Source organism: Drosophila albomicans, chromosome 3 (genome assembly GCF_009650485.2).
Source record: "Drosophila albomicans strain 15112-1751.03 chromosome 3, ASM965048v2, whole genome shotgun sequence".
NCBI classification, from domain to species: Eukaryota; Metazoa; Arthropoda; class Insecta; order Diptera; family Drosophilidae; genus Drosophila; species Drosophila albomicans.
In genome coordinates this window covers 1255806-1282997 of record NC_047629.2, presented here as the reverse complement: position 1 = coordinate 1282997, position 27192 = coordinate 1255806, and the positions used below count along the sequence as shown (strand labels likewise).

At 40.0% G+C, this 27192-nt stretch overlaps 2 protein-coding genes across 4 annotated transcripts in view; one reads left to right on the top strand and one right to left on the bottom strand.

The window, feature by feature from the left end:
- Positions 1–27192, bottom strand: part of LOC117572410 (putative polypeptide N-acetylgalactosaminyltransferase 9) — a 63481-nt gene that overhangs the window by 3948 nt on the left and 32341 nt on the right. For 2 of the 3 annotated variants that reach the window (XM_034255192.2, XM_034255193.2), the window contains 7 exons: positions 25954–26322; positions 25730–25894; positions 23779–23972; positions 3919–4137; positions 2327–2469; positions 2174–2264; positions 1820–1930 (listed from right to left, as the gene is read on the bottom strand). In XM_034255192.2, coding sequence (XP_034111083.1) covers positions 1820–1930; positions 2174–2264; positions 2327–2469; positions 3919–4137; positions 23779–23972; positions 25730–25894; positions 25954–26322 — 1292 coding nt within the window. Of the gene's footprint in view, positions 1–1384; positions 1487–1819; positions 1931–2173; positions 2265–2326; positions 2470–3918; positions 4138–23778; positions 23973–25729; positions 25895–25953; positions 26323–27192 lie in introns of all 3 variants that reach the window. The other variant, XM_034255194.2, reaches the window with a different exon arrangement.
- LOC117572411 (imaginal disk growth factor 6) lies at positions 15989–17874 on the top strand. Its single transcript, XM_034255195.2, has 3 exons — positions 15989–16211; positions 16494–17069; positions 17127–17874. Exons 1-3 carry the CDS (start codon positions 16076–16078, stop codon positions 17777–17779), a joined length of 1365 nt encoding a protein of 454 aa, XP_034111086.1. The 5' UTR covers positions 15989–16075; the 3' UTR covers positions 17780–17874.

Below are 27192 nucleotides of genomic sequence, written 5' to 3'. Positions count from 1 at the left end.
TTGTATGCAGTTTTGTTATGCGTTCTTGTTGTCGAAATAGTTGTTATTAAATGTTGGGAAAATTGTCACAGTTTTTGCTTCTGTGTTTATTGCTGGCGTTGTTATGGCTGTTATTGTATTTTGATGTATTATTGTTGTTGGTTGTCTGGTTGGTTGGTTGGTTGGTTTGCAAATAAAAACCAGCACAGCACGATGCCGGACGGGTAAAGCCATGGAAATGATTTATCATTTTTGTCATTTAATTTATGATTGCAATTTAATTAATTTTGCAACATTGCATAAATCTCAATTTACAAAACTTGTGTTTGTGTACGAGTCTCTGTCATATTTGTGTATTTGTGTTTGTTCTGTAATGTCAATGAGTTTTACTCTGTCCATGGCAATTAAACGAAAAAACAAAATTTTTAATATTTTTCTCTGATAAATACTTTCATTTTGCGAGCATGTTAAATATGGTAATTGCGAAAAAGTATTTGCAAATACATTTCATAGACCACAAACTCCGTGAAATTAGTGCTCAAAACCGCAGGATTTTCAAAAAAGAATTTATTAATTATTTTTTTATTTTAGTTTTTTTTTTATTTTTGGGCCATTGGTAAATACGACTACGAGTTGGATTGGGGGGAATTTCTACTTGTTGTCCATCTCAAAAACGTATCAAAAATCCCACAAGACCTGCGGCCAGAATCAATACTACGAGCGCAACCAGAGCAAAAATCAAATTCAAGTGATTCACAAGATTGTAAAAGAATTACAAGTTGTTAGTAGTAAGAAACACAATATTAAAAAAAAAGTGAGGTAACTGCGAGAGTGAAATAATTAAAGAAAAGAAACTTAGTCGATTAAAACGTAGAAACGAAGAAACGAGAATGCAAAAAGTAAGAACGAGAAAAGTTCAATTAATCTAGAAAAGATTGTTTTAAATTATGTAAACTAAAAAAAGAATCCTTGGTTAATAGTTGTTTTCCACTTTGATTTTCATATAAAAGGCAAGAATTTATATTACGTAACATAGTTAAAATAGAATCCATTGTTAATAGTTGTTGCTAATTTGTTTGCCCTTAATATAGGAAGTAAGGTCAAGATAAAAAGTTTAGAGTATTACGAATTTATATATACAGTTTAGTTCTCTGTTTCCAGTTGAGAGTCGTATAGTCAATTGGTTAATTAAGCAAGCAGGAAACTAAGTATGTTACAGTTTTATTACAGGCGACAACTGAAAGCGAAGCCATTAGAAAGCATTCGTTTTTCACCCGAAGCCAATGAAGCCGAAACCAAATGCAAAATACGATGAGGAGCCCAAGCAAAAAAATCAGCTCAGAATTAACATCCGGGGGACAAACGATGGAATTTTGAGTTTTTATTTGGATTTGGAATTGGATACCTGATGTCCTCCTTGGCCATGGCAGCCGTAGACACCGACAGGCGACTCGTCCTCATTCTTTCCATCAACATCGAGGCACATGTTGGTGTTAATGTTTTTGATCTGCAAATTAAGGTTGATGCATCATATGAAGAGCGAAACGACTCACAGACCAAACGTAAACATGGAACGCATTATCGACAACTATTCTTATTATTGTTTTCGCTGTAGACTTTTTACAAATAGGGAAATTAGAGAAAAATGTTTCGCACCGTGCGCCAAATTAGTGAAATTAGTAAATTGGGAGATAGAGAGAAAACTGTACACAGGGTCGTAATCATTAGATAAGATATGTTATATAGTAAGTACATATTGGACTGGGAATCTTAACGGTTTTGTGCTTCAACGGAGTTTGTGGCGGTCGCAGTGCTGCTTGCTTTTGTGGTGGTAACAAACCTGATTGCCACCCTGCTTGTGGCAAGGATACAAGCCAACAGCCTTCTTCAAGTTGCGTCTGCCAGATGGCGAGTCCAAGCAGGTGCGACCGCCGTAACCTAAGTTTCTTATCTGTAGAAAGAATAGAGGGGGGAAATTCGTATGTGCTTATGTGTCTTGTTACTTTTCCATAAATGGCACATTAATGGGTTAGTATTGCTTCAGCAAGGAGCCAGAAGACAAGAGACAAGAGCCAGGAGTCAGGAGCCAGGAACTGGAACCGGGTACGGATTGCCACATCTCAAGGGTAATCGCTTGCCACATGCTGTAAAAGCTACGTGCTCGCACGGACAAAACACAGAACGGAAAACTTACCTCGCCATTGGCCACAGCATCGCCGGGTATGAAGAGCTCGGGGTAGATGTTATCCAAATACCATTTGAAACTTTTGCACTCTAGATCCTCACTAATAATGTAGCAGAATATTAAAAGTATCTGAATGAATATGAATATGAATATTGTAATTACCGAAGCTTGACGCGATCGCTGATATCGCCATAATCGCCTTTATCGTTGCCAATGCGCTGATAGTAATACTTGGAGTAATCGTCCATCCAGACCTCAGCCAAGCGTACGGAATTCTTCTTCAGCACATTCACGCCCGTGCGCCACTAGAAAAGACGATGATAGGGAGTTGTCTTTAGAGAGTTTTGGCAACATTACCTGGCTGCCAATTGCCACAATACTATGCAACGAGGCGGCGGCAAAAGCCAGTGAGCATATTTGGCAAACAAACAGAGCAAAGCAGACCAGAGGAAAGCGGAGCACAGCTTTTACAATGCACTTGCAACTTGAAAACAGAAGAAGGGCCGACCGAGAGACATTGGTGGTGTACTAGTCCAGCCTAATTACCTGAATGAGTCGGTTAACGTCATGTGTATCTACTATACTCGTAGTTCTGCTGGTTGTCCACTTGCTGCAACCAGCTGCAGTTACAAGCTGCAAGCTACAAGCTGCTGCTCCTGATGCTACTGCTGATGGTGGTTCTATTGTGGTCGTTTCTCTGGCTATCTATCTTTGTCTACATTCCCTCTCCAAGCCATGTTTGCCCCTCCTCTTCGTGTGTTTGCTTACTGTGTATTGTTCTTGTTTATGCGTTAACCACCCTGCACGTGTGTGGGTGTCTGTCTGTCAAAGTATACGTGCGAGTGTATTGGTGTGTGTGTATGTGCCTGCCCTTTGTGTGGCTGTTTGGCTTGTGGCAAGCTAATGCAAAGGAGAGTAAGCCAGCACCAAGTCGATTGTACTCTACAGACAACAAGCTACGCATGGAACAATTTACGATATATTCTAGAAATTGTGTTTTAATGAATATCTTCTCAAGTTTTCTAAGCTGTCTAAAAATAGTAGTAATAATATTTATGTTAATATACTAATATACGAATATACTAATATACTAATATGCGTATATATTAATATACTAATATGCCAATATACTTATACTCTAAATATACTTAAAATATGGGTCCCCATGGAAATTGGCATCATTAGAAACTTTCTTTAATATCTCTATCCAACTTTAATTGCCAAGAGTGTGCCCAGTTATAAGCCTTAGCTGGTCTCATTTTGCATCCTCGCAGTATCCATTACATGCCATGCAGGAGTCACTTGCATGAGGCAGGTATCTATTTAGTTCGTTGCAGCTTAATGTCTTTTCCCCGAGGCCGCAGTTGGTGTTGCTGGAATTGAAGCAGCTACGGCACTGACAACACAACAGTTGCCAAACTTTTGTCAAGCGTAAACCGTTGATAATTGAGGCAGTGTCCCAAAGACAGTGGCATAGCCGCAGACCCTGCACGTGTTGTGCTATGTGGCATGTGGCATGTGCGGCAAGTACACACACTTGCAACGAGAGAGAGCCGCACAGGGGCACTATTGACCAAACACGACCTCTGGCCTTACTCTGGTGCATGCAACAAACACAAATGTACTCTACTATATGTGCCACACTGTGTGGCTGCATGTTTGCAAGTTCTAAATTCACCAATGATTTGCAATCGCTTTGGTCGGTCATTAATGAGCTTTGAGCCTGTGAATACCAAAGACTCTGAAGAACTTACCTTGTATGGAGAACGTTTGCGGAAGATGTGACCCACATGGGAGCAGGGCACAATTTCGAGAGTACCGCCGCACATCCACGTCTTGAATGACAGCTCGAGATTCTCGCCACCCCAGATATCGAAGCCGGAATCGTAGGTGCCCAGACGCTCAAAGAACTCGCGGTCGATGGAAAAGAGACCCCCGGCCATTGTGGGTGAATAAACAGGCTCCGATGTGCTCTGCAACAAATAGAAAGAATAAACAAATTTAATACCAGCTGGTGAATAGAGAAATAGCAAATAGCCTGGACAAATATTGTGTTGTCGTTCAGTGCAAGGTTAAGAGAGACGGCCTCGGCTTTAAGTCGAATGGAATCTCGTAAGGACATTTAATTTTCCTAATTGAAACTCAAGCGAATGTGTCATTCGTTTGGTCTCTCAAGTGGCTCACACCTAAGCAAATTCCCATCCCCAGTAAAGTGTTGAGAGCGAACGTTGCAGCTGGCTTCATACAATATGCCACAGGCCGACCATTTGAAGTGTAAGTTGCCCCGTCTGGCAGCAACTTTGTCTGCCTCACTCTGCTGTCTGTCTTTTTCGGATACTTTCAACAGCTTCAAAACACCCGAGGCTACATTTTATTTAGTACACATTTTCGTTTGGCTCTTCGCACTTCCAACTAACTTATTTTCCTCATCCTCTCACATTTTCTGCTCTTTCTCTAGCTGTCTTTGCCTTTTTGCCTGGCTCTCCACAAATTTTGGTTGTAATTGAATATTTTGTGCTGCGTATTTGCTTTGCTCTTGTTGCTGCTGTTCCTGCTTCAGCTCAATTCTAGCTGACGTTGGCCAGCTGGACTCTTGCACATAACGACTTTAACTCCATATCTGGCTGCATCTTGCATCCCTTTCATTCTATCGTCGTTTCACTCGCTCTCTCTCTCTCATTGTGGCACAGGGAACAGATTTTGCATTTAATTGGAGAATTGCATTTCATTTTCATTGCAATTTAATTACAATTTTTGCTTGTTTTGCCCATTCTGCCACAGAAGTTGCAGTTTCCAAGTAATGGACATCATACAGAATAATTAAAAATAAATAAAACTTTTTTCCCCATTACTTATTTATTTGCTACGAGCGAGAATCAACAAAAGCATCGAGGAAAATAACACGAATTAATTGCAAAATGTTAATAGACTTAATAAATTTAAGGCAATCTTTTTGCTTGGCTTTGTTAAGACAATTTCTAATTCAACGTTGACAGCAATTCATTGATGTTGACATCAAAAATATGCAAATCTGAAGCCATATTACGTATACGCACAAACAGCTTTTAGGATTTTGAAGTAAATCAAGAAAAACTTGTGGCAAAAAATTCCAATGCTAATAAGAAAGAAATCCTACACAAAGGGAAGAGATACAACAACCAGCAGATACTCTGCGAAATGTGTACAGCACGCCATTAATAGGAAGACTAAATACTCTTAAAACGAATGTGACAAGGAAATTATGTAGATTTTCACAAGGAAAATAAAATTACAAAGGTTATTTGCCGATGCGTGGGGAGGAGCTGCGCAAACATTATGGGAAATTCGAGCATGTTTTTCCTTTTTAAAAGGCAGCAAACGGAAGCACAAAATAAATGAAATTGTCACTGGCTGATACTCGGGGGAGCTGTCATCAGTGCTGGCAACAGGAGACACGGAGGAAAGGGAACCCAGAGGGCGGATGGATGGATTGCTTTGCAAAGCAACTAAAAATATGTAACTTAAAGTCAACAACAAAAGAAAGTGCCAAGACGTAAAAACAAAAGCAAGACAACAGAGGCGGCAGCAACAAAAACGAAGGCGAATAAAAAAAACGAAGAAACAAAAAACAACAAACGTGAAGGCAGCGAGTGAAATCTCCAAACACGACAAGTGCCTTTGTGTTTTGGGAGAGAGAGCGTCATGGCCAAGCCAGACTGCCAGACGGATGTCAGATAGCACAGGGATGCAGGAGATCGGGGGATGTGGATGGCTAAAGCATCAGCTATGGCCGTTGGCAAATTCGCAGTGTGACATTTAATAAACGCTGCTGGCACAAGACAACAATGAGTGTGGCATAGTCATGGCAAGAACAAGGAGAAGGGGGAACGGGGTAAAACCGGCAGCAACATCAACAGCAACAGCAACAATATCAACAACAACAATGCACAACAATGATGTTGTAGGCAAATGTATGCGCGTGGCGAGGCGGAAGCTGCATGCGGGCGGCCATTTTTCTGTTACTTTTTTTCTTCATCTTTGTTGTTTTTTACGCCGCCGGAAGTGACAGAACAAATAGCAAAAGTGAAAAGCAGTAACAAAAACGCAGCCTTCATTTGTGTGATACATCTGTGTGACTTTGTGTGTGTGTGTGGGTGTGTAATGTATGCATGTGTGTGTAAAAGGATTTTATTGTTATAGTTGCTATAGTTGCATTTTTGTAGTTGTTGTTCTCGTTGTTGTTCGCCCAACATCCTTTCCCTATATATGCATGATCCTTTTTTTGTGAAATTCTCTGCTTTTTTTTTTGGTTTTTCCTGCACAACGGAAATGGAAGTAAAAACGAAAATAAGTTTCTTGTGCAAATAAACTGAAATGAAATAAAATTCAGCGCTGAATAAATAAATAAACACCGAAAGATGAGGAAAGTTGCCGCTCGCAGTTGACGGAACAGTTGCAGTTGCAGTTCCAGTTGCAGTTGCTGTTGCAGATTTCATTTTGTACAAACAACTTCGCATAACTTTTCGCTTTTGCCATCTGGCGACATCAGCGTCAACAGCGTACTCATATAATGCGGCTTAAATGATTCAACAAGGGATAAATATGTACATTCACACAGCGGTGCCAAGCAAATCATTGAGTATGCTGCATGCCAAATAAGTTGGTTTGTCAGCTCGATAAGTTCACGCTCCTTCACGAAGGAGTCGCGACGTCTCAAAGGCTCAAGTTGCCTTTCAGCACTTGCTGCGAAATCCCGCTTGATTTATAAACCAATCAATCAATTCAATTTGCTGTAGCTATATGTAGCTAGCTACTAAACAAAAACCAACCCAAACGCAATCAAGAAAAGCTCTAACTTAAGCAGTAGCAAGGAAAGCAGAGCTGCCTCCAAATACCCTTTCAACAGTGTATGTGAAGAAACTTGAGAACATGAAGATTAAATTAGTCTTTGAAAAAAAAATATTGCATTAATTATAGCCATAGTTTAAAGTTTAAAATACGAGTATGATTAATTTGAAGGAAGACAGTAATTTAACTGTTTTTCATAAAATATTCTTTCATAAATGGCATTAGGGAAAGTTACGTTACATTAAGTATGAAGTGAAAACAAAAGTTAACAAGTTACTCTCTAAAATTATCTTTATATTATTCTAGAGACCATATCGATATTTTTGAAGACTTCTGGAACTTCATTATATTAAATGCAGAGAGAAAAAGAAATCTATACAAAAAATCTTGATCTAAGATTTTTCAATCTTCGTATTTGAGTCATAATCAATCTTATATCAAGTATATCCAACCTAAATTTAATCTAAAATGTTTGATCTTCATTTCAGATTTTGCAATCTTGATTCACTTTTAAGATTTTTCCATTCTTGACAAAAGAAGATTAGGCAATCTAAATTTTGTGTAGATATTCGATTTTGATTTAGGAAACTTCTTGGTTCAATTTTGACTTACGAACATTCTTGATTCAAGATTTCATTCTTGATTTTAGCACGTTTTTTCTTTTTGTGTACTAAATACTAGTCAGCAATTTAATCAAACAAATCATTAGTGTGGTTTTTTCTTGAATATAATCTAGCTAGGAATAAAGAGTACAAACTCAACGATTAACATTTAATGTACTTCCATGAATTTATATATGTATATTCCAAAAAAAATTTAAATTTACAGTGATTTTTTTTTTTTATTTCTTGTACTATTTTACTATTAATATTGAGAGCACTATACATTGAGCTTCTACGAAGTCTGCTACCTCGCTGTTCCTTAGTTACAGGGTATCGTAATTGCCTCGTATTTCTCACATGGCTTCAATGGTGAAACGGCAAAACGACGGCCTATTTAGATATCAAATAAATCTAACGGCATTTATTATGTTAGTCTCTGCGTGTGTGTGTGTGTGCTGCGGTTGACACAATTTATGCTGGAAAAAATGATGGGTCCTTTGGCCGCCAAAGCCATTCGTCAAGTGTAAAGCAGTGAGTAGAGTGCTTAGCACAGGATCTCACAGAATCTGGCCGTTCCCCTGTTTCCCCTCCTCGCTCTTCGTGATGGCCGCAAATTAAGCAGGCAAAAGGCGAGGCGCCACGAGAAGCGGCAAGCGATGCGCATCCGAATGTGTGTGCTATGCAAATAATGTGCTAACCTGCGGGCTGCCAGACAGCAACGCCAAAGGCAACAGCAATAGCAACAGCCACAGCCACAGCAGCAACAACCACATTAATATCAAATAAAACAGTAACAAAACGCAGCAGGAGGGCGCGAGTCTATAGGAGCATGTTTATATAGTATATGTACGGGAATACCGTTAATGTCAGCATCGTAATGTTTTCGGGGGAGGGGGTAGGGTAGGGTAGCTCCCTCCTGGAGGCGAGGCGTGGCAGGCAGGCACGCATACACAAGGGCAGAAAGTGCCTGCGGCTCGTCTGCTGTTGGCTGTTGGGTTTGCCCCTACTCCTTCAAAGGGAAAATGCGAAAGAAATTCAAAGGACACGTCGAAGGAAGGGCGGACGGAAGGAAGGAAAAAACGCTGCTTGACATAATGTGAAGTTGACTTTTGACAAGTGCGCGCTGACACGCCTATATTCCCACAGATACAAACACACACACACACTAACTTGCCCCATATGTATGCTGTGTATTTTTGTGTATCTGCGGGGGAAAAGCAGTTGAGAGAGATGGTGAAGAAAACTTGAAGAGTTTTCATGCCTCTTCGCATCGCATTTGCATGAGTCAAGCGCTAAAAAGTCGCTACGCTACTCAAAGTAAATAGTTGCATAAGTTTTAAGTAATACTTAAGATCTTCTTTGAGGAAACAGAGCAAGCATGACTGCTAAAGGAAGCCGTGTGCTTAAACCACGCTTTTGGGCCAGGTGCCTGCAAAACCAAATGCAGAAGTCCTGCTTAACCTGCTTAAATGAAACTTCAAGAGTGCCTTCTCAGGAGCTTATTAAAATGTTTAATGTACCAGACAGACACACCTACACAGATATCCACTCACTCACTCACACACACATACACACACGCAACCACATGCGAAGGTGAAGTGTTGAAGATGCTGCTGGTTGGAAGGCAAAATTGTACATGAAACGCAGGCAAATTAGCATAAAAAGTTGTTCGTTGCTTAGCTGATTTTGCTTTGATTACCGGTTCACTGGACCGTTAGCGAGTGCTTAACGTTGGCCAGCATCCTCAGCGAATGAAACGAAACGACACGAAAGCGAAAGCAAAAGCACCCCCAGATAGACAGCCCAGCATAAGCCGGAGCAGAACCCAAGGGCCGGCATACTTATCTGGACTATCTGCTTCTAACTCAACGCATGGCTGTAGTCAGGGCAACTTCGCAGAGGGGAGCACAGCTGAAATTATATATCCGTATTTTTCAATGTAAATGGCCTGCGGCTATTTAAGTAAAATGCAACGAGTGATTAGTGGTCGCTATGCCAACTTGCATATAAAATATTATTTAAAACATTATCATTTTTATTTTAGCAAACATGGCTTAATATAAGAGACTAACTGTTTGTTTCCATGGCAATTTCATGAAGCTGCAATCTTGATGAAAGTTGACACATTACACAGCAATTTTGTTGCACACAACACATGCAAAAGAAGCGTTCGAATCAAATTACATTCATGCCTTAATACAAATAGCTTTGTATCATTACTTTGACGTATACGTAATGTGTGTTACACTATTGCGTTTCAAACAACGTATACGTACAAAACCGCCCCTCCTTGAGCACACGCCTCTGTTGGGCACATAAAACGCAGCAGAGATTTGCGCGCGTGGAAAACTTTGCTCGTTTTTACACGCCGCGCGTCGCGTTCTGAAAGTGCAATAAAAGTAAAGTGCAACGCTGCGTATTAAGCAGTAAAATGCGCGCACGTGCAAAGAGCCCAAAAGAAACGCAGGAAATAAAACAACAACGAAATGCGGGAGAAATTTTATGAAAATTAAAAGAAAACGGCACGCGTTTTCTTCTTCCTTCCTCCACCCCATTCTGCTTGTCCTTTGCGCAATATGATACTTTATAACGTCGTCAGAATGCGCCTCCCTTTGCAGCATTTTCCCCAAAATTCCACTCGCAGAAGGTCGTGGCAACTTAGCCGCTTATTTAATTTGGCCAACAGTTCTTCAACTTAAGATGGAGGCGTAGTCTCACTGGACATAACATAATTACCATCAAACAGCGCGACACTTTGGCAAGAGGAACGCAAAGTTTATCGCCGGAAGCAACACGCCGCTGTCTCTGCCTCAGGCTGTGTCCTCATCCCTGTCCCTGGGTAAATGCCACGTCGTAACGTGGTACACAGCCCCATCTGTGGCTATCAAAATTTCCATTCAGAACGTGCCTCGCGTGTGGTCGGTTCCTTGTACTGCAATCGCAATGCCTATTCAAACTGCTGAAAATTAAGTTTTTGGTTATGCGAAACGCGCACTCAATTTGCATGCCAGATGCAGCGAACCGGGCCGGAGAGTTACGGAAACCGGCTCTAAGTACGTGCTTATATCCAAGTTTATGGGCGAATATGATGGCTGACAACGACGTCCTGCTCCTGCAACCTATGCCCATAAGCAGCCCATCAATTATAACAGTTTAGCTTGCGTTGAAAAGCTTCACTTCCCGTTTCTCCCAAAGATTGAGTGAAATCGTAAACGTAATTGGACCCCACTCGTAACTGTATGGACAACTTTAAGTATTACTCTTACTCTAGGGTTAATCCTAGAAATTTTTAAATTTAGCTTAAGTTCTCTCTAAAGTTGATCATAGAAAATTCTTTTCTTAGTTTAAATTTTTCAACTTTATTAAACTTTAGCTCTGTCGCTTTAATTGCAAATGTTTCTCCTAATAGTCTCATATATGATCCTTTAATCAGGATGCTGCGGGACATTTTGGTTTATGCCGAAATTTCGATTGCAGTATACTTGCATATTAAGTAGAGTGCCTTAACTAAGGATTTGTATGCCGCAAAATAGCCCGGAAAATGCAGAGAATGAGGGAGAGCGAGCGGCGCCTCGACTCTTGAAAACATGCATATAGCTGGCCAATTAATAATGCCGACCTGCAGGCAGACGCGTCCAGGCGAGTGCAAGCCAAACAGTTGCAGTACATTTCACTGCAATCCTGATGCCCGTCTGGTCTGCACGATTATGATCATTATAATGTTGCTGTCGGATGAAAACGGTGATGATGATGATGATGATGATGGTTATGTGCTTTGGCAAGCGTAGAGGCAACACAACTTTGACTTTGCATTGGCATGCAAAAAATCGACTTTAGCAGGTTGCATATATACATATAGTAGCAGACATACATATATAGCCATCTATCTGCATGTTATGGTTGAGCGAGAGAAAAAAGAAAGAGAGAGAGAGGGGCAACTGACGCCATAATGTTGTCTCCCATGCACAAAATATCGGTTGCGAAAATTGCTTAAAAATGAACCAAACTGCTGGCAGTTGATGGATGGGCTTGCAAAGTGGGGCCAGTTGCCAGTTGCCTGCAGTTTCGTCCCCATCCCTCACTTCTTTGCCCTTAGTGCATCATATAAGGCTAAGCGTCAGCCGTATGCAGCAAGGGGAAGGTATCAAATTTTGTCCGTTTGAAGTGCACGCAGTGGGAAAGACGAGGCTTTAAAAGTTTCATATCTGCTTTTAGTAGATGCTGCTTCTGCTGTCGCTGTTGGTGTTGCTGTTGCTGTTGCAGCAGCTTATTTCCATAGCTATTTCTCATGCATTCTTGCTGCGATCTCACAGAAGCATGCTGGCATAAGAGTTGTTGTTGATAGTCGTAGTACAAAGAATGTGACAGGACGAGAAAAGCATTTGTAGAAGGTTCGTATATTAGAGTGGACTGTCTGCTGCAAACTTTAAGGCCGATGATGCACAAAATATATACCTGAGTGTGCTGAATGTTAGAGATAAGCTCTATATAAAAGCATTTTCATAAAGAATTAGAATGAACTGACTACTGGAAAAATTAAAAATATGTATGCCCAGGGTGTTAGAGAATACTTTCTAGTAGATTTCTCGAATGTTCTGTTTACTCTATATAAGGGAATTTGATTTAAATTAATTCCCCTTTATTATAAGAAACGCGTCTTCAGAAGGTTCGTGTATTAGAGTAAATTCTTAAATAGAGAAGAGCTTAAGGATATTTACTATTTCTTATGATCTGCTTACCTAATTGCTCATAACCTAATTTAAATATTATATATTCCCACTTAACATAAGAATATATTTTATGCCGGCGATGCTGAAAATATACATATACCCGAATGTGCTGAGTTAACGGACAATTACAATTTTATAACTTCTGCTGTTCTGTTTACTCTGAACAACACAATTCTATTTTATTATGTTCCTAATTTATATAAAACTGTAGAATAAGGTAAGAGATTAATACGATGATTTTATGCGATACTGAAGTTCTCATCTCTAACGTGTTAGTTGCATGTTTTGGGGGTTTGTTGCGTTCCACTTTTTCTGTTTTTTTTTTTTTTGTAGAGTGTGTTGTGCATTTTTACGAGTCCTTTTTAATAAACCATGCGCCACGTAAGCTGACTTTCATATACAGCCAAAGTAGTGTGTGTGTGTGTGTTTGTGTGCACAAGTGTGGGAGAGAGTTGGTGTTGGGTGTTTTTGGCTTGCATACTCTTCGCGCTTGAGTGAGTGATTTGCATATGTTGCTGTTGATGCTGCTGTTGTTGCTGCAGCTGCAAAAAATGGGCGAGCCCACAAATCACTTTCCTGGAGGAGGGGGGAGAATGGTGGCTGCGCCACGCCTACGCCCACAGCCGCAGTACACATTGTCCAACAGCCGACTGAAGTGGTCGTTAGTCTCGGTTATCATACGCCCATAGCCCACCAAAATATTGTTCACAGCCTCGTTCTGGCTGTTTGTTGGCTCGTTGTGTTTCCTCATCGTCGTCGTCGTGCATTGGGTGCAAATTAATACACTTGCGAGTTGTTTGCGATTGCAGCCTGATCTTGTTATTGTTAGCCTCCCTCCCACACGCCAACAACAGTGTTGCTGTGGTTGCAAGTGGAGCAACAGCAGCTGAGACTGCCAAACTTTCGAGTGTTTTTTTTATCCCCCTCTATATGGCTTAATATGCAAAGTTATGAGTGAGGTTGCGCTCTGTCTCTTTTCTTCTCGCTCTCTGACGTCGCTTATCATTGCCATGCAATGCAATGATGGTGTGGTCAGCTCCCGTCATCCACAATAAGACCACCTTCTGTTTGAAATTGTTCACTCTGTGGTCAGTTTGTTTGACTACGAGTTGCAGTCAAAACTATCGCACGAGCAACCCTCGTTGCGGGTCACGTTGCCAGAGCTGTGGGCGACCGTCAAGTGCCAGTTAAGCGCATTAAACTGGCGGCCATTTTATAATTTGCAAATAACATAATTTTGCCATTATTCATGGCTCGCTCAAAAGCAGGCAACACAAAACACCAGGCGCAGCACTTGTGCTTTTTATGCGAATATACGAGTATAGCATACTTTCAGGCGGGTGTAAAATATCGCCACTGATTTCCAGCGCTTGCAGCACGTTTAATTAAACAGAGCCACAAAATACATACAATATACTATACACACACATGTGTGCGTGTGTATATACATACTTATATGTAAATACGATACGTATATAAAGCGGGAAGTAGAAGGGAAAGCTCTCAGTGCATTGCCATGGCAGCAGCTGATGAGCATGAGAATGTTGCGAAAGAGTGTGAGGAAAAGAAGACCGGAGGACTTTGGCTTTGTTGGGGTTTATGTTGGTTGCCTCGTTGCTTCCCCACTTGTTACAACATTTCAATTAAAAGTTAAACTGCATGTAATTTTCAGAAAATGTGTAAGTAATAACGTTGCCTGCTGTGCGCTCTACTTGAGCAAAATTAATTTGCAAAATACAACAAAAATTAAAAAAAAGCGAGAAAACCACAAAAGCAGAAAAGGCAAAAAGGGCGGCCGAAAGGATTTCGTTTAGACCCAAATGGCTTGCCATTAATTAATAAAAAAAAAGTGTATACATCTGAGGAAAAAGCGAAACGAAAACTCTAAGGCAAAAAGCAGTTCAAAAGCACAACTGCGGGTTGGGCTTGAAGCGGTCTTTCTGAAAGCGGGTTGTATTCCGTGCCGAGACTAAATTCAATTTTATGTGCGCACACACACAAAAACGCTGGTGGCCCTTGGCCAATTTAAGCCGGATTTTTTTTGTGGGTTAGTCGTGCGTATGATTGACTTAATCATAAACTTACAAGCGCTGTGGCGAAAGTGGGGATAAATGTTTGACCCATTGTGCGGTCCGGTCCGGTTCGCACACACATTTTGCACTTTTCACTTATGCAAATGTTGAGCCAACAGCAATTTCAATTATCTGCCACATCGTCTGCTAACGCTCCCACATACACATGCAAATGGTTTTAATTTTTTACAATAAATGCGACACGCCATAAAGAGTGATAATTGCTTTTGAACTGAATTAAAGCAACGCAAAGAAATGGAACACATCGAATATAAAAGATGAAAGAAAAGAAGTTCAAACAACAATAGTAACACAAAAATATTTTGAAATGTAAAATAAAAAACAAACAACAATCAAGCCAAACCAAACCCAAACACAAACACAATAAAATTGTGAGTAGCTTGCCTCCTCTAAAGCAATGACTTCTTGTCGCAAAGCAATCGGCAAACAATTTATGCAAATAAGTCGGATAACTCAAAACTGGCAACTGGCAGTTGGCTGTTTTTGGATTCCTCAACTCGTATATTGTTCCATTACCTTCCGGTGCTCATATGGCTGATTGTGCGTGCAACTGTCAGTGAGATAAGGGTCAAACTATGGGGGCATGTTCTATCTATCCATCTATCTACTACCTTTATCTCTCTCTCTCTCTCTCTCTCTCTCTCTCTCTCTCTCTCTCTCTCTCTCTCTCTCTCTCTCTCTTCACTCTCAGGCAATCGATGGCCATGTCCATGAATTTCAAAATAGCTAACGCACAACTGTCTCAATGTGTTTGTGTGTCTGTTTGTGTGGGCAGTCGTGATCAGAGCGGGCAGCTGTTAGTAAGTAAATGGAATTGGTGTGAGATGTGAGCTGTGAGCGTAGGCAGAGACGAATGAAATATGAGACACGTTAGAGCAAGATACAGACAAAGGGAGACAGAAACAAACAGAGAGAGACTGAGGTGGATTAGGACGTAAAGTGGATCGAAAGGGGATTATGCAAAAATATAACATCGGGTCCAGTTTGATAACAAAAGCTTTTAGGCTTCGGCTTTAAGCTAAGTGCGAAACTAGACACGTATCAAAACAAGAAATCATCATTTAAATGGACCGCGAGATGTAGACAAATTGTAAACGAGTGTTCGTGTTCACTGTATTAATTTCTAGGCGCCGAGAAATTAATACAGTGAACACTAACTAAAAAGAATTCACTGAATTAAATGACATATTTCTTTATGTAATGATTAAATAAATAGTAAATAGTACCCGAAAACTATTATTATTTACTTAAATAAATATCATATTCGCAAATGGTAACAAATGAATTTTTAGTAGTTGAATTAAAAATCTTAACTGCGTTTTAATTGATATTTTCAATTAACACGTATTTACAATTATCAGTCAAGTCAAATGATCACTGTATTTACTCTAACACATATTATAGAGCTTTTTAGTGGCTCGCTAACTCAGCTTTGTCTCGTTTATCAATTCACGCTTTACTCAGCGCACAAAAACAAAAAGAACATCAACATCAACCTTCGTCAAAAGCTGCTTCGATCTCTGTTCAGAGAGCCTCCGATCCACACACAAAGTCTGAGACAGCGTCAGAGCGTCAACTCAAGTTTCAGTTTCAAGTCGTCGGCCAAGCAGCAAACAACTTGTGAAACAATTAAATCGAACGGGAGGAAATTCTTCTAAGATGATGAAATCTTTGGCATTGCTGGTACTGACTCTGTGCCTGGCCAGCGGCGCATGGGCTGGCAAGGTGGGACAACAGCAGGGTCCACAGCGTCACCTGGTCTGCTTCTATGACTCGTCAAGTTTTGTCAAGGAAGGTGAGTACATAAAAGTAGCCCAAGCCCAAGCTTACGTAATCGGCAACAAAGCGATAATAACATGGTGTACAATGAGTAAATAAACGCAAACACAAATGAAAATGAAATCTTACAAAAAAAAAAGTGAATAGCTTAGAAACAAAGTGAGGCTTATCAGCTGACACTTCGAAGATTTGGGTTTATGTATTTGTCATTGTCCAATGCGGGGAGATAAGCGAAATTTATTTAAATCCCCAACTACATGAAGAGAATATAAAAATGTAAAAATACATCTTTGTATAGGTCTCGGCAAAATGGTGATCGATGACCTGGAACCAGCTCTACAGTTCTGTGACTATCTGATCTATGGCTACGCCGGACTCGAACGTGATTCGCATAAGGCTGTGAGTCTCAACGAGCAACTCGATTTGGATCTGGGCAAGGGTCTGTTCCGCACCGTGACCCGCTTGAAGCGCAAGTATCCCAATTTGCGCATTCTGCTGAGCATTGGCGGTGACAAGGATATAGAGAAGAGCGAGAACGCCAAGGATTTGCCCAACAAATACCTCGAGCTGCTGGAGAATCCAACTGGTCGCACCCGTTTCGTGAACACCGTGTACTCGCTGGTTAAGACCTATGGCTTCGATGGCTTGGATATCGCTTGGCAATTCCCCAAAAACAAACCCAAGAAGGTGCACAGTGGACTGGGAAGTCTCTGGAAGGGTTTCAAGAAGGTCTTCAGCGGCGACTTCATTGTCGATGAACGCTCCGAGGAGCACAAGGAACAATTTACGGCCTTGTTGCGTGACGTGAAAAACGCCTTCCGTCCGGACAATCTGCTGCTGTCAACTACAGTATTGCCCAATGTGAACTCATCCCGTAGGTTAATCCCATGCAATATGTAGATATTTGCTAATCAATTGTCTTCAAATTCAGTGTTCTTCGATGTGCCCGCTGTAATCAACTATCTGGACTTTGTAAACATCGGCGCCTTTGACTTCTACACCCCCGAGCGCAATCCGGAAGTGGCTGACTATACGGCGCCACTCTACGAGCTGAGCGACCGCAATCCCGAGTTCAATGTGGATGCCCAGGTCAAGTATTGGCTGCGTAACAGCTGCCCGGCCAGCAAGATTAATGTGGGAGTCGCCACTTATGGTCGCCCCTGGAAATTGACAGACGATTCCGGTGACACCGGAGTGCCCCCTGTGGCCAAGGTGGTCGACGAAGCACCCGTGGGCGCCAACACACAACAGCATGGCATCTACAGCTGGCCCGAGGTCTGTGCTCTGCTCCCCAATCAGAATAATGCCTACGCTAAGGGCGCCAATGCACCGCTGACTAAGGTCCGGGATTCCGCCAAGAGATTTGGCACCTATGCTTACCGTGCTGCCGATAAGAAGGGTGACAATGGCATCTGGGTGAGCTTCGAGGATCCTGACAGCGCTGCTGATAAGGCGGGTTATGTGCGCACCAACAATTTGGGTGGCATCGCCCTGTTCGACTTGTCCTTCGACGATTTCCGTGGTCTCTGCACCAACGAGAAGTATCCCATACTGAGGGCTATCAAATACCGTCTGGTTAACTAAAGTTGCCAGCCAGCTAAGCTATTCTAATACTGTTCTTGTCTGACGCAAGTGTTTTTAACTAAAATAACGAACAATAAATGTTTTATATTGCAAAATACGCGAGATTATTGAATTACCGATTAGCAGTCAGTTGTGAAAAAGTATGTCTTATATATCACTCAATAAGTCGTGTGAGGAACCCAGAAATTATTTGATAAATCGATGCGATTCTTCGGACTTTTCGATATACAGCAACAATGTTCTCGAAACTACTTTTGAGGTTAGACTTTTAAAATGTCTATATATGTATGTATAGTTTCATGACTTATTGATAGGCTGCATTAAAGTTATCGAAATACAAGTAAAACTATTGTTGAGGTTACATTGAAAATTAATTCAACACAATTTCTGATGTTGTTTCACGAATGATTTTTATTGCAGAATCAGAGAAATTCTTCAGATATTGTAGATTGAAGAATTGAAGATTAACAGTCTATTGTAAGAAAGTATACATATAAGACATCACTCAATATGTCGAAAAAATTTAATCCTTTTCAATAAATCGATGTGATTCTTCAGAAGACGACTAATAACGTTTGAATACTTCAAAGAAGTTCCATTTGAATTTGCATAAGTCTTGAAATAAAATTGATATAAAGCATTTTCAAAAATGTTTCATATTGCAGAAACAGTGAAAATCTTTAAATATTGCAGATTATTAAAATAAAAATTTGTTAAATTTATGTGTTATTTCTTTCACCATGTTATTGGACAGATTTAAATGAAGCACCGATAACTTTTCTTTGCCTAAGTATGCTTGGTTAAGTATGCTATTTATTTAGACATATGCTTTTCGCCATGTGCGCTGATGAATGCTCAAATCCAATTGACTTTGATATAAAAGCGTAATCGGCTTTAACATTAAAGAAGCGGCAGTGAGCACTCCACAACAGCCTCAATATCCTGCATGCCCTCTTTGAAACGAGTTCTCTGTGAATTGACTGCTCAACATTTGTCAAGGCAGAAAATTTCGCATACGCAGCGTATTACAGAACTCAGAAACCACTCGACGCAACGAGGCAAAAATACTCTAGCCTCGTGTTCTGCACGATTTCACAACAACAACAACAACAAGAACACAAATAACATAACACAACAACAACAAAAACAAATGGGAAATAGGAGCCGAAAAAAAGAGAAAAAGTTTTCTCAAAAAACGCACGCATAGGCAATCAGAATGGCATAAACGTAAAGCGCAAGAAATGAAATGAAACGTGCAATGTATGTGTGAGTATAAATGCGCGTATTTGTGTGTGTTTTCTTTCTGCGTGTGCGTATGTGTGTGCGTAGGGTATTAGAAAGCATTTACCTATTCACACAGCCCCATTACACATGCACATAAGGATAAGAGACGACGACAGCCAAACAATTTTTATAGGTAAACTTTACCTTTTTCTCTGTCTCTGTGTAACGAGAAGTGAGGAAAACAGGACGAAACAGGAGAGCGACAACACTTTTCGTAAATATATGTATGAGTGTGTGGGGTGTACTCAAATTGCTGTGCGTGTACGTATGGTGTAGACGAGTGGCACTTCGTTCCCTTTGTTTCTGTTATGTCACTGCCATAAAGTCGATGGTCTATGGTCGATGCTTCTATGGTCAATGGATCTATGTATGAGACTAGGGTCTAGAGTCTGGTCTAGGTGCCTATCAAAAAACAGAGCATATGAGTTTTATCACTACACCTAGGATATATCAGTAATTGGATTAGTATTTGTCTAAAAAAAACCAACAAAACTAAAGCAAACTAGAAGCTATCTTTGCCTAACACCGAGTACACGATATTTCTGGTATTTTTATGAAATTGTTCTAGTTGTTATTGTATGTATAGTACGAGTAGTTTTGTTTTATGTGTTTCGGGTTATTTGAGATTTTAGTTGTATACATATGTATATATCTGTGTGTTTTATTTTTTGCATTTTTTCTCTCGTTTGCTAGTTGTGGTTTTTGGCCTGGCTTTGAGCTAACAAACGCTTGCGGATTAGTTGGCAGCTCCAACGTTTTCATTATTTTTAGTTAGTTGCCGGAAGCCAATGGGGAATTAGTTTTTATGTGTGTGTCCTGCTAGATTTTCGTACATATTTTTTTCTATACTGTAGCTGAAACTGAAGCAATAGGTTAAGCTAAATTCGTTTGCTTGGAAATTTTCGTGTGCACTAGCTTTAGCTTTTTCCCCATGCATAATTTAAACTCCCCAAGTACGGCGCATTGTGCTGCAGATGTATACTTCAAGCACAAAATAAACGAGATTTAGCAAACAAGAAGTAATCAGCTTGAGTTGAAATGATGAAATACAATATCATCAAAAATGAAGAAATAAAATCTCAGCTACTAAATGTATTTTCCAAATGAAAAGTAATAGCAAAAATCAAATGGATTTATTTTGCAACTAGATTTAGTTTTAAAACTAAAATAATCACTTTAAAATGCTTGCAAGCTGATCTCTTCGATTTACCAGCTCAATGCTCTGGCAGAAGCAAAAAGAGGAAAATTCGAAAACAATCTCTTGAAAAGGTATAAAATAGCAGTTAACTTGAACCAGCACAAAAACAAAAAAACTGACTGTTCGAAATACATGTAGAATGGCTGCCGCCTGGTGGCATGTGGCAGGTAAGCAGCTGCCACAAATGTTCCGTCAGGCAAGTTGAAATGCGACAGGTGAAAGAATGGCAATAAAAATGTTACAGCAAACTGGAAAAAGTTCCTTCAGATGCTGTCATAAAATGCGCAAGACTTGAAACTTGAAACGGAACAAAAACACATAGACAGAATTATAAAGAGAGATGGAGAAAGTAAAGAAGAAAAGAAAGAAAACATCTTCTTTCAATGTTGAAATATTATTTACGATGCAGCTTTAAATTCGCCCCAACGGCTTTCGCAATTTGCCTAACGAGTGATTTACGGGTAGTCAACAAACTTCTCCCCCTACTCCCTCTCTCTATTCTATTAACTAGCCCTAAACAGGCAAATTCATTGGCAATGCCAAAAGTTGAGCATTTTGCCAAATTCGCTGATGAGAACAGCAGCCACAGCTTAGGCTTGGGAGATGGGCAGCCAAGCGAATGGCAGCTGCCAAGTTAATGCCAAATCCATTAGCCGATGGCGCTAGCGACGCCACTCACGTGTAATCAGCCCCCTCGCCACTCTCCCAGCTATCGGCTCACAGCTCAGTTCCTGGACCATTTCCAGTCAGTCTTCATACCTTCTACACACACGTACACACACAACTTCACGCACATGTGCGCTTTCCAAATATATCGATTATAAAGAAACAACAACATACACAAAACACAAACAGACGAAACTTTTGCTGCGGCCAGAGACTGTGGAGAGCGGGTAGAGCTGGAGGACGCAGCACGTCATGGTCTCCGACTATGTATTTTTGATTCCCCGTGGTTATCATTGTTATTGTTATACCCGATATCTCTAATAAGGGAAAAAGGTGTAATAACTTCGTGCAGAAGATAGAATAAAGCGTCAAAAACTATATATGTTTTTGATCGATAAGATTTCCAGTCTGCCCCTCTCAATGTTTATGTTCAGTTTGGATGAGATAAATTTACTAAACTTCGTAATAATACTCGAGAGAAATATATCAAGCTTGGTAATAATACTCATATAAAATAAATTGTATAAACACTGCAAAATTACAAATTGTATTTTTTATCATTAGTATATTACATGGATTTGTAATTCCAGATTTCATTTTTGGTAAATTGGATAACAGGTATTTCTTAGTCGCTGTACTCTGCACTTTAACTTTTACTTGTTTTCAGTTCTTGTTATTGTCGGTGTTGCTAGCAACTCGTAACAATTTGAGCAACTTTTCTGGACACACGGCAAAAGTTGCGAGCAGGCTTTAAGACTGTCAACAGTCTGAAGCGATGAGAAGGTGTGCTGAAAGTACTCTCCTCTTGGCTTCTGTTGTGGAAGTGCTTAGTGTACATATTTTATATACACACATACATTTATTCGAAAAAGGCTTTTCAATTTTCCGTCGGAAACTTTCGACTGTCATTTATTGCGATTTGTCGCAGCACATGCGAAAATGCCATTTATGTGTGTGTGTGAACTTCCTATTCTTTCCATCTTATTTTTGCGTTCTCTGCCCCTTTTTTCTTCACCACATTTTCCGCCATTATCATTGTCGATGGCACATGTGACAGACAACATTTATGGCTCATTCCCATTCCCGCAGTCGGCAAATTGCCAATGTGGTGCTCAGGAAATGCTTTACTTGATTTAGCTGCTAAGTGCAGCTTCAGGCGCAAGTGGCAACAACGACTACAACAACAACTACAGCAGCAAGAACAACAGAAGTGCCATTTCCTCCTGCCTTGGATATTCGGCAACAATGTTCGCATAAATTCTCTTGGCGCTTGTAAAAACAATTATGCCAGATATTTACGCCGCAAGAAGCGGCGGCAGCTGCAGCTCCATGATTCTGGCGTTTGCTGTTCTTTCAACTGCAACTGCAGCAACAGCAATAGCAACAGCAACAGTAGCTGCAACAACAGCAGCAGCAGCAGGCGAGAATTTGCTGTTAACATTTTTGGCTTTTAATTGCAGTTACGCTATCTGTCTCTACCTCTTTCTACTCGCCCATCTTCAGTTGTAATTACGGCGTATTATTTCTGTAGGGTTAACACGACGTATACGCAATATCGCTTACATATTGCTGAGAGTGTTGTGTGTCTGCCATTGCGATTGTGGCTAGAACTGTGGCTGCGGCTGTCGTTACAATTTATGCTCATTTTCCGCTCTCGAAAGTCAAATGTTGTAATTAAGAACTCGGCGCGAATTGTTTAATTAAAACATTAAGGCAGCTCACAACTCATGGAAGACAACAAAATTGTGGCAAACAATAATAACAGCAGCAGGAGAGGCAGCATGAGATGGTTGTGGAGGTAGCGAATGCCAATTTTTGGGTTTAAATTGTGACACACAAAATGCATATTCGGTGCTACTTGGCCAGTGCCACTGCCAAGAGCCATTCAATGTTGAAGTTGAAGTGAGACTGAGTGGAGTGTGTGTGTTATGCATGAAACTAGCAACTAAATTTTCATTTCGAGTGTTTGCCAATCCATTCACAAGGTACACAAAAGCATCACCAGCAATACACGAGATGTGTGCGTGCTTCTCCTGCAGTGTGTATATAAATCATGTATTTTCTAATGTATCTTGCCTGACATATGAATTGCTAATACAGATTTATGCAAATATATACGGGCAAACAAGATGATTAAAAATTGAAAATGTGCTTTATGTCTCCTTATCAAATGCAATTTCTCTTAGAAAGAATATTCAAAATTATGCAAAAAAGTTGAGAATTCTTAAACTAAAAATAAATTTAAGTTGAAGTTCTACTTGAAACATTTTGCTATAAATGCAATTCGTAACACTAAAACACTATTATTCAAATATTTTCATAGTATCTTTCGTAAAAGTTAATGAGTCAATGTAATTGCCACACGAAAGTCTCATATCGTAACAAAAACACATATATAGTATCTGAGCGTGGATTACGCTTCATGTTGGTGCGTGCGTAGGTGGGTCACATTTAGTTTGCGGCAAACACTCGTGTTTTCTAACCACGTTCCAGGGGCTTAAAGCGGCTTCATGTGTTCCGATGTGTGCGATGCGTGTATTTTGCAAACGGATTTTTGGTATTTTCCGTATGGAGCTTTGGGGTTAGTTCGTTTAACCTAGCCATGGCTAAACCAACACACACAATACAAACATTCAAGCACACATACAGACACATTCTTGCATATAAAGATAATAGAATGCGCTTAAACAAACAACAGAAACACACCGCAGAAACAGAAGCCTTCCTATTTGAAGTGTTTGAAAATTTCAATGTGGTTGCTGCTTTCAGGGTGGCAAACACGTCTGTCAGCACTTCGTGTCAGAGGAGATGGCGGCAGAGAAGGGGGCGTATTTAATAAGCTTGGACTTACGTTATGGCGCTTTTTCTCACGTTCCGGCACCGCATGCCAACTAAACTGCAAATTCCAATCGAAGCCACCCACATTGACGCCACTGGAGTCGCGATAGTGGAACTCGAGGGTCGTATCGTCGATAACATCAATAACTGGACAGACAACGGTCGTTGAGTTGCGTGCAATGCGATCCAATAATGGTTCCAACCAACCTAGAAATGATTAGAGAAAAGAAAGTGTAAGTTTGGGATAGCTAATGTTTTGAGCTGTCACAAAATGAAATATGATTATTGCAAAATGTATAACAAATAAATGTGACAATATTTAAATTTATAGTTTAGAATTCTTCCTAAAGAATATAACAAAATTCCAACAAAAGAACCCAAATTAAATTAAATTAAAATTTAACTTGGAATTTTTTGTTGATTGTATTGTATAAGTAATTATAATTTATGTATATACTTAATAAAATATGACAATTGCACAATGTATAAAAACTAAATGTGATAATATTTGTATTTATAGCTATGTATATAATTTCTACTTGAAGCATTTCAGTGAAATGTTTCAATTTTTAGTTAGAATTTGATGCTCATAAATCTATATCCATAGCAGCACTGCTGGCATATGTTTCATTGCAACTTAAAAATACTTTAGTTAAATTGAGTTAGAATTTTTTTGTTGTTATTTACATAAGTAATATCAATAATAATATATACGACTGTTCATTTGCTAATTTTTTGTTGATCATAATTCGATATACGTTGAGTTAACTTTGTTTTCTGTGGCCTATATTTCGTAAAGAATACATTATTTAGTTAAATTCAAGTTGCTTTTTTTGTTCATATATATAAAATTGGTATTTTTACTTTAAATTTATTCAATTGGATATATTGAATAATTTTCATGCGGTATTCCAGTTAAAAATATTGTTTGTGGCTGATTTAATTGGTTTATCAAAATGCGCAACGTGCTTGGCTTTTTCACCGTTGCTCTTGTCATTCATCATCGACATTGGCGGTGTTGACAACAGCGTCCAAGTAAAATATAGACCAAAAATTGGTTTCTTTCAACGAAAACTTTCACATGTACAGCCATGTACAGGCTTCCATGGTTGTATATAGATACAACACACTGACGCACAACGTTCTCGTAATCCATGTTCTTTGGCTCGAAAGTTTTTCTGGATAATATTTTTTGGCAGAAAGTTTCCGTTGGGTTAGTTTTCTGTGCAGTAGTTGTTAGGCTGCATCGATTTTGGTGAACAATAAACAAAATTGATTGTGTTTTCCCTTGCATCATTTTCCTCAATGGTCGTCACACAAAATGAAAAGCTGTGGCTGGTCCAAAGATACGACGAGGACGAGGACGAGTACAAAGCAATCTGCGCTATCACCGCTCTTCGAGTGGCAAGCAACAAAACTGAAGATTAAGTGATTTACTAGTTGGCTTTGTTTTATTGCCAACATTTTCGTTCCGTTTGCTGTTGCCGTTGTTTTTCTTTTCGGTTGTGTTTTTGTTTTTATTTGTCGTTATCGACGTTGTCGATGGCCAGCGGATTTCATCTTTGAGCTATCAAATGTAACAGGAAAATTGATGGGCACGTTTAGAGCACGTTGGGGATTTGTGAAATGCGCCTAAAGCGACCCTCTAAAATAAGATAGATTCTACAAAATTGTTTCTCTGGTTTTCCCTCCTTTTTTTGTATTTTCTTGATTCTATTATTTTCTATTTTTCTGTTTTGTTTTTTCGCCACCACCACTTTTATCGGCTTAAATTAGCATATGGTATTTAAACCCGCATATTAAATGGCAATTTGGAATTGGTTGTATAATTGAATATTTAACAGCCTTGGCAATTGCAGTCAACAATTTGGCAGTCAATTTAGTGTGTAAATATTTAAAATATTGCAATGCAATGCAAAATACAAAATAACCGCTGCATACTTTTAGGCATTTTCAATAATTACCTTCGGCGCACTCGCAATGTGAGTCGAGATATGTGATTACTGCGGACTTGGCATATTTGGCACCTAACAAGCGGGCACGAATCAATCCCTCGCGCTGCGGACCTCGCACAATTTCCACCTTCGGATAGGCAACAAAATAATCTTCCAGTTGTTTCTTCAGGTGAGCTGCGAGCGAGAAAGTGTTAATTGAATGATTTTTAATTCTATTTTAAATCAAAACTTACGCATATCGCTGTAGTCATCGACCAGAATGATCTTGCCAATGAGCTCAGGTGGCGATCTGTCCAGCACGGAGTGAACTGTTCGCAATAACACGGACCACGCCTCATTGTGGAAGCAAATGATGACATCCGTTTTAGGTAAATTGCTCAGATAGCGAGCCGAATCCTTGCACCAGGCATCGCGGGGATCGGGCAGAGTGCGATGCACCGATATCAGATCCGAAACATATTGGTTGAATGCGTTCTTTGTCCAGCCGTCATCCACAGCCTTCTTCATCTCAGGAGACATTTGTTTTGGCAGCACAACGGGTTTGCCCAATTCGCCAGGACTATCATCCGGATTGGGTGCTGGGGCATCCAACACATTTTTGTCTAGAAGTCAACAGAAATGCGAGATAGAGAATGATAAGTGACGGGTTAAAGTTGCTGCTTGATTTGGCTGAAAATTGCCACGACATGTGAGTGTGTGTGTGAATGTGCGGGGAGTGTTGAAGGAGAAGAAGCTCTCACGCAAAAGGATTCGGTTTGCTGCTCTGCTTTGTTGTGCATGAAATTTACGACTGGCACAACATGTGACACGCTGCGAAGATAAATCGCAATGCATTTGACATGAAAAACTGTCATCATCAGCGTCGTGCATGAAAAATGCTTCGCCTTGCATATTTACAAACACTGGCACAAAACTGATATAATTTGGTTCTCTCCATTTGTAACCAGTCATGAGTATTTAGGAATCCCACCGACGACAGTATCAAGTACATAGAGAAAGTTACTTTACGTTTTCTTTGCTTTTGCACCAGTGTACGACGGTGCGTATGCGTACTGTCTATGGCATCTTCCCCATGCTCAATGGGTTAAAGTTGTGCTTGTGTGTTCGTTCGGTCTCTGCATTATATTATCTTGTTATTTGCATTTGCATGGAAATATGATTCTGTTCCGGGTGCCAGTTGCTGCTTTTTATGAGATTTGTCAGCCAGAAGTGACACTTATTGGCGTTGCTAGTGTGTGTTGCATTCTTTCTTTCTTTTTTTGCCCCTCTCTCACTCACATTCATTTTCTTTATAAAAAAAAAACATTTCAATTACCACAATCATTTCAATAAACATAAAAATCTAACTCAAAAATAAAAACCATAAAAAGACCAGACCAGACCGCATAATGCTGCAGAATGTTGGTTGCTACAAACGAACAGACCAATCAGCAAGCGATAAATTTTTGGTCGCACAACAAAAACCATTAAAA